Source organism: Brassica oleracea, chromosome C4, assembly GCF_000695525.1.
Source record: "Brassica oleracea var. oleracea cultivar TO1000 chromosome C4, BOL, whole genome shotgun sequence".
NCBI classification, from domain to species: Eukaryota; Viridiplantae; Streptophyta; class Magnoliopsida; order Brassicales; family Brassicaceae; genus Brassica; species Brassica oleracea.
Window position 1 is genome coordinate 8229271 of NC_027751.1, and position 7451 is coordinate 8236721.

At 35.9% G+C, this 7451-nt stretch overlaps 2 protein-coding genes across 3 annotated transcripts; both read left to right on the top strand.

The window, feature by feature from the left end:
• Nucleotides 1–558: 558 nt before the first annotated feature.
• LOC106339346 (probable inactive poly [ADP-ribose] polymerase SRO1) lies at nucleotides 559–4085 on the top strand. Of its 2 annotated transcripts, none has more exons than XM_013778137.1 (7): nucleotides 559–754; nucleotides 1218–1301; nucleotides 1683–2714; nucleotides 2787–3034; nucleotides 3403–3464; nucleotides 3570–3710; nucleotides 3805–4085. In XM_013778137.1, the coding sequence occupies exons 3-7, from the start codon at nucleotides 1792–1794 to the stop codon at nucleotides 3940–3942; spliced, it is 1512 nt and encodes a 503-aa protein (XP_013633591.1). In that variant the 5' UTR covers nucleotides 559–754; nucleotides 1218–1301; nucleotides 1683–1791; the 3' UTR covers nucleotides 3943–4085. The 2 variants fall into 2 exon arrangements, with proteins under 2 accessions (XP_013633591.1, XP_013633592.1); XM_013778138.1 differs by having other exon boundaries at nucleotides 3573–3710.
• A 920-nt stretch (nucleotides 4086–5005) lies between these two features.
• On the top strand, nucleotides 5006–6940 carry LOC106338024. Its single transcript, XM_013777095.1, has one exon. The coding sequence runs from the start codon at nucleotides 5072–5074 to the stop codon at nucleotides 6938–6940; it is 1869 nt and encodes a 622-aa protein (XP_013632549.1). The 5' UTR covers nucleotides 5006–5071.
• Nucleotides 6941–7451: the final 511 nt, after the last annotated feature.

Consider the following 7451-nt stretch of genomic DNA (forward strand, 5'->3'; position numbering starts at 1 on the left):
CCGACCAATAAATTAATTAAAATATTAATAAATAATATAGGCGGTATTCCGGCAATTATAACATAATATAAATAATAGTACAGGCGGTATACCGACCATTATAGCAGGGTATATATATGATACAATAAATTTTACCGAATTGCAGAACGATCGTGCTGATAACGTGTTATGAAATAACTTATAATTTATAGTATCGAGAAATTTAAATAAGAGTAGAATTTAATACCCGTAGGAAGCAAATAACACTAATATAAGAGAGAGAGTTTATTATAAGGAAGAAGAAGAAGATGTAATGGTTCTTTGATTATAAACTCTTGTTCTTGTTTATGGTGTACAAAAGAGTAAGATGAGTGATGATATTTATAGTGAACAACAATACATAAAATAACAAAGATAGTGCTTAATTTGGTAAATGAGTGGGTGATCATAGTGCTTGATGAGTAGATGATCATAGTGCTTGAGTTGGTAAAGGAGTCGAGGATAATTTCAAAGTTTATCTAACAAAATTGTATATATTTCGTAATGAAAGGATTAAAGCCTTTTTTGTCCACGCCAATATTACAAGGCAAGACACCGCCGACTTATAGCTTCGTCGCCGGAGAGACCGACCTTATTAAATTCTATATATATATAAATGGCTTGCCTTCTTCTAAACCCTTTCTTCTTCGTCACTGTCACTGTTTTAGGGTTCTCGTTGCTCTACCATTATTCTACCCTTACCTTGCCATCCATCTGAATAAAAAAATTCATTAAGGTTCATTTTTTTTTTAATTTTCTAAAAATTTCTTTTTATATTTTATCTTCGATTATGTGAACTGATGTTCCTTTTAGTCCATGTTAGATTACAAATTTTTGGCTTTCGAGTGGCTTTCTGGAAAGAATTGTTTTAAATTTGTATTGTACTTGTGAAACTGTGTTGGAGTTAGGATCTGTACTATTGTTTAGTCTTCTGCGATTATTCTTCTTATTGGCTAAGTTGTAGCTGGCCAACACCAACAGAAAAAACAAACAAAAAAAAACACTCGTCTAAGCTTTGCATATTCAGGTGGTTTTTGGTTATGATAGATTGGATTGGTTCACCTTTTTTTTTTGTGCACCTGAACACATGAAAACTTATCTTGATAGATAAATAATTTGTTTTGACTTTAAGCCTGTTTGTATGTTGGTCTGTTTCCGCCATTGAAGGTTGACAATTTTTTGGTTTGGACGTCGTGCAGTGACACTTACTGGAGAAAGAAAGTGGATTTTTCTTCTCTGATTACTTTTTATCAAGGCACCAAAGATGAAGACTAGTCATCCTGGTTAGTCTCAAGCTTTTCCTGATGGGGTTTACCCTTTAATCAATATACTTCGGATTATTTATTGTATTTGCTATTTTGCACATCTTTGTATGTTTTGTACTTCAGTGTGTGTTTAAAGATCTTACCTGTTGAGTCAGTCACTGTAATGGTGTTTTTTTGCTGGGAAACTCATGAATCACTGTTCATATAGTTGCTTTCTCATTGTGGTGTAGCAGTGTGTTTTGTGATGTGTGTTATTGCATGATGATAGTCTTTCTAATATATGCTTTTTCCTTACTGTACTATATGAGATTATTTCCTTATTAAATATTTAAATACTTATATGCGGTCACTGCATTTTTTTAAAAATTATCTGATGCATACCCCTCTTTTGTCTTGCAGCTTTTTTCGACGCTGTGATGTGTTGCTATCTCTAGGACTGCTAGAGATTTAGACGTGTTAGCTGAGTTTCTGTTCAAGGTTTTAGGTTTAGCTTTGTTACTAGATAGACATGGAATCAAACTTCGTCAAGGTGTTGGATAGTAGTTTCAAAGATGGACCTGGAAAAAAGAGAAAGCATCCTGATTACTGTGAATCTGGGGGGTCATTTGCAAAGCTGCAATGTGTGCTCTCACCAACCGAAAAGCTTAATAGTGGAAACAAAGTTAATGCTTCTGAGAATCTCTCTGGCAAGTCTCTGGTCAGATACTACTCTTACTTCAAGAAGACAGGAGTGCCAAAGCGTGTGATGATCTATGAGAACGGCGAATGGACTGACTTGCCTGACCACGTTATCTGCGCTATCAAGAAAGATCTTGAAGCAAAGAGAGCTGCTATAGAGGTAAACTGGTCCGGCCGCTGTTTTGTTCTTGATTTCTTACACATGCATCGCCTAGACTTGGAAACAGGTGTAAGAACCCACCTCGCATGGATTGATATAGCTGGAAAATGCTTTTTCCCCCAAGTTTATGAAAGGGACCGTGAGGAAGATCAATGTGAGATCAAGCTGCACCTTGAAGTTGATGTCAATGGTGTTGTTCAGCCATCTTTGAATGAGTCGTCAGAGGATAGCTGCAGCCTTGGGACTAATATACTCTCTAGCGTCAAGCCTGATGAAGAAGAAGAAGTTAATATAGATGCTGTCAAAGAAAAGTTTGTTTTAGGTATGGCCACTCTAGGCCATGTAGAGTTGCTTGATGCGTATCGTTTCTCAGGTGACACCGCCAAAGATCGTCAATCTCTCTTTAACAAACAAGCTGACATCACTAAGTTACGCCGAGGAGATGCAAACATTAGATACGCATGGGTGCCTGTTAAGAAGAAACTATTATCTTCAGTCATGAAGCATGGACTTGGAGTGTGTGGAGAGTTCATCAAAAAGTCTAAGTATGGTGTTGGGGTTCACTTAACCGCTGCAAACTGCCCTTACTTCAGGTTTAGTTTAGTTCATTTTTTTTTTATGTTTTCTCTCTTTAAGAACATGTGTGGAGGATAATGTTTTTACAGTGCTACACATTGTGATATTGATGAAAACGGTGTGCGTCACATGGTTTTGTGCCGTGTGATAATGGGGAATATGGAACCTCTTGGTGGTGATAGAGCGCAGTCCTTTACTGGTGGAGAAGAGTATGATAATGGAGTTGATAATGTTTTGAGTCCGAAGCATTATCTTGTCTGGAACATGAATGTGAACACTCATGTTTATCCAGAATTTGTAGTTAGCTTCAAGCTGTTGTCTATCCCCAATGCTGAAGGTGATTTCTCCTTTCACATTAAAAAAAAGGTTACTATTTCCATCAAAAAAAAATCTACTGATGACGCATTGAATGGGATATACAACATATAGATCTTGCTGAAGATCAGCTTGTGACCTCTGGGGTAGTAGTGACCAATGTTCAAGAAATCGCTAGGCGGTGGTTAGGTGCTTTATAGAGGATTATTGTTTAGGCAGGTGATTAGACCGATTTTGTAAAAAAAATAGTTGAGGTCGCCTAGATTTTTAGAACATTGATAGTGACACACTTCATCATCCCACGGGTCTAGTGAGATAAATGTTCATGGCTAAATACATATGAATAATTTTGAACATCACATTTTTTTGTTGCCTATACCGTTTTTGCAGGGGATTTGCTTTCTGAGAACTCACGGCTCACCTTGAAAGGAGCCAAAGGTTCTGTTTCAAATGTGAGTTTTTTTTAATTGTACCTGAGGAACATTCTTGTTATCAGTTGGTCAACGTGTATCTTTGATTGGGACTTGAAAACAGTGATGCGGCTTGTTTGTTTAAAGCAGGGGACAGGGAGGGTAACAAATGGAGACAAGAGTGCCGGTTCTGCTTTGATGCCTTACCCTCTGCTCTTCAATGCAATGTCAAGCAGAGTTACTCAGGAAGAGATGGACTTGATCACTGCTGATTACCAACAACTTAGGGTATATAGTAGTGAAACTATTTTGAGTCCTTGCCCATTTATATTACCTATATGCCAAGATGTCATCGTCGGAATATGTGTGTGTGATCTTGCAGGAGAAGAAGATTTCTAGAGAGGAATTCTCAAGGAAGCTGCGGGTGGTTGTTGGAGATGATGATCTGCTGAGAACCACCATAACATCTCTTCAAAGCTTGCCATCAGTGAAAATGAAACCGGTCACAGGTGGCTATTGAAGATGTTGACGACATTTTGTTATGGGAGAGGGATTGGAAAATGCGTCGACTTCTTTGTTCTATCGTGAAACTTTATGATTAGAGATTAGGAGGAGAAACAGCTATCTTAAGAACAATACTAATATTGCTATAAGTTAAATTTACTCTTTTCTGAAACTGATCAAAGAGTCTTTAACTGGTTTTCCTTTTGTGAAAATAATCTTCACTGTTACTGGTTATTATTATACATTGTTATAACACTTATTATGTGAAATGTGAATCAACTCCGGTGGAAGTCCCTTGTCCGAGATGATCAGTTTCTTTGAGTGCACTTAGTGTCACCTGAGCCAAGCTCCTGGCATGCGTGAGGTCCCAACCTTGGAGCTTCACAACCACGACTGCGTTTGAATATCCAATCTCCCTCTCTTGCTTGTTTCGACTCAGCTTCTTCTTAGCTTATTCTTCATCTACATTCAGAAGCCATCTTCTTCGCATGAAACCAACGAATACTACTTTGATATGTGCTACAGAATAAAACTATGCAACAAGCACATGCAACCCTCCTAAACATTAACAAAGAAAAAGAAATTCCATTTCCGTTTGACGTTAAGGATCTATAAATTAAACGTACACATGTGATTCAGATTCTCATACGTATTCTCGAAAGCTGTTTTTTTATTAAAAACAAAACATTTTCTTGTAGAATTAATAACTTAAAAAACATCAGCTAAACTGAAATCTAATAAAAACTAAACTATAGAGCTAAAAACAGCTGAGATCTCGATTTATGTTCTGGTTGCTAATTGATTGACGCGCTCGATTAGTAAAAGCAAAAATAAAAATTTGAAGAATAATTTCATGGAGGACAAAAACCATGTGCAAAGAACACACTCACAAAATATTATTTTCTATTTGTGAGTAAAAGAATACTATCATAAAAACAACAAAGAAAAGAATAAATTATTTGTTGTCTCAAGTTAAGGATCCAACCATTAGAAGTTGAAAGAGATTTCATGACTCAAAACTTATATATTGTAGAGACTTGTGCATAATTTTAGTTTTGTATACCAAAATCCAAATAATTCAAAAAGTTCAACTTTTTTCTTAAAAAAAAAACAATATATATAGAAAGATAAAACTGAAAGTATCCATGGATGTCGCTGGTGAATTCCATCGAATAGAAAAAGATGGTAAACTATCTTTTGAATATCACCATTCAAAATACCATCCCATACCCCAAATTCAAAGCCTATCCTCCTCCAATGAAACAATCATCAACAACCACACATCTCAATCTCTTTTCGTATGTCCAGTTACACGATGTTGTGTTGCACTTAATGAGTCACCTGATAGATCCACATTTTCTCCAATCTTTTCTTCTCCAGAGTATCTCTTCTCTTCAATAGATCATGATCTTTACCATTCATTACTCCCTTTGTTTTGGTGCAACAATAAAGACTTCGAAATAGATGGTGGGTGTGACATATGCAAAGGTTTAAATTCTGGCACCGATTATTATCTTTGTGACTACTGTAAAGGAAAGTATCACAGAGAATGTGTTCAGTCTCCACTTAAAATAAAATCTCCTTATCACCTTCAGCATTCTCTCCAACTTTGCTTTTATTGTCCAAGTGCTCGTATCATCGAATGTTTAGTATGTGGAAGAAGAATAAGCCGTCTACTATATTATTGTGACATTTGTCGAGTTTTCATGCATTCAGTATGTGTCATGAAACCCATACCCTTTTTTATAGACCTACCAAAAAGGCATGATCATCCTCTCACCTTTTTTCCTAGACAAACTTCCTTAACTTGCAACGTTTGTGGCTTGTTAAGGAAACTTTATCCCACATATATATGTGTCACATGCAACTTTGTAGCTCATAAAGATTGTATGTATTTTCCTCGCATCATCCAAATATCACGTCACCGCCATCGTATCTCTTACAAATCTTCACTCCCTTCCGGAGAATGGTTATGTGGAGTTTGTCGCCAAAATATTGAGATCGATTATGGTGCTTATAGTTGTGACAAGTGTTGTAATTATGTTGTTCATTCAATATGTGCTCTAGGGAAGGATGTGTGTGACGGAGAAGATCTCGAAGGTGTACCAGAAGAAGATGATATAACATTAGGTGTTGAATCATTTGATGTGATATCTGAAGGAGTGATACTTCATTTTCTTCATGACCATCATCTCTACCTCCAGGCCAGTACACTTTATGATGAGAATAAGTTTTGTCAAGCATGTGTTCTACCTATCTTTGAAGGTAATATTTATTCTTGTATCGAGTGTGGCTTCATCCTCCATGAAACATGCGCACAATCTCGCCGCAAATTACAACATGCGTTACATCCTCATCCACTTACACTGAGGCATCTGAATCAATATGAATATGTTGAATTCGAGTGCGATGCTTGTGATCGTTTTTGTGGTGGGTTTATCTATGGGTGTCATTTAAAGGAATGTGACTTCGATCTGGATATACGGTGTGCTTCAATATCTGAACCGGTTGATTACCAAGGTCATGAACATCCCTTGTACTTAGCTTTAAACTCTGAAGAACAGCCCATATGTCATGTATGCAAAATAAAATGTGGGAAGCAATTAAATTGCATCATCTGCAATTTTATTATATGCATTAAATGCACTACCTTACCATATAAAGTAAGGTATAAGCATGATAAACATTTTCTCAGAGTTCTGTGGGAGGAAGAAATATGTGACAAAAGTTGGTGTGAGGCGTGTGAACATGATTTGAGAAATACAAACACAAATGTGATCTATTGGTGCGATGAATGTTGCATCACCGTTCATGTTGAATGTTTATTTGGTGATGACCCGTATCTGAAGCATGGTCAATTTTTAAAAGAAAATGGGATCAAGCTCCAAATTCTTTGGAAAAGCAATACTTCTCGACCATCGTGCAATTACTGCAAAAATCGTTGTCAACACAAAATATTTATGAGAGGTGACATCGTAGCATGTTCTAGGAGATGTGCTCTTAGCGATTCTTAACTTTACTTAAAAAGATATACAAGAATCTTGATGTATTATATATCTATTATCTAATTTATTTTTCTATTGTAATTCATATATGATCTCTTTGTTTGCTAAGTTTCAAATATAATGTAACTTTATGTTTATATATGGAGTTTGTTGGTTCTTGCTAGTGAATATCACCATTATCACTAGATATCGTTATCTCAATTGTAAATGATTCTGAATTGTGTCAGAGGTATACGGTTCGAGAAATTGATAAGACGAAACTAATATTATACGTTCTGGTTAGGATGGGGTGGTTAGGAGTTTTGGCCTCGAACCTTTTTGGTATCTATACTATTAACCAAAATTCCTACTAGAATTTTGTCCTTATCTTTTAAGTGATTTACACTAGATCTTGATCCGCACAACCGTGCGAGTTTTTTTATTTATATATTAAAATATTTTAGTTTATATAAAAAAAATCACCAATAAATTAATGTAATTTAGTGTTATATATTATGTAATTCTATAATAGCTATGTTTA

What these genes read in the sequence shown, in the direction of transcription:
- LOC106339346 (XM_013778137.1), top strand. Translation starts at nt 1,792, where the DNA reads ATGGAATCAAACTTCGTCAAGGTGTTGGATAGTAGTTTCAAAGATGGA. An exon ending in CCAAAGGTTCTGTTTCAAAT is followed by an intron (nt 3,465 to 3,569) that starts GTGAGTTTTTTT and finishes GTTTGTTTAAAG; the next exon opens with CAGGGGACAGGGAGGGTAAC. An exon ending in CTGATTACCAACAACTTAGG is followed by an intron (nt 3,711 to 3,804) that starts GTATATAGTAGT and finishes GTGATCTTGCAG; the next exon opens with GAGAAGAAGATTTCTAGAGA.
- LOC106338024 (XM_013777095.1), top strand. Translation starts at nt 5,072, where the DNA reads ATGGATGTCGCTGGTGAATTCCATCGAATAGAAAAAGATGGTAAACTA.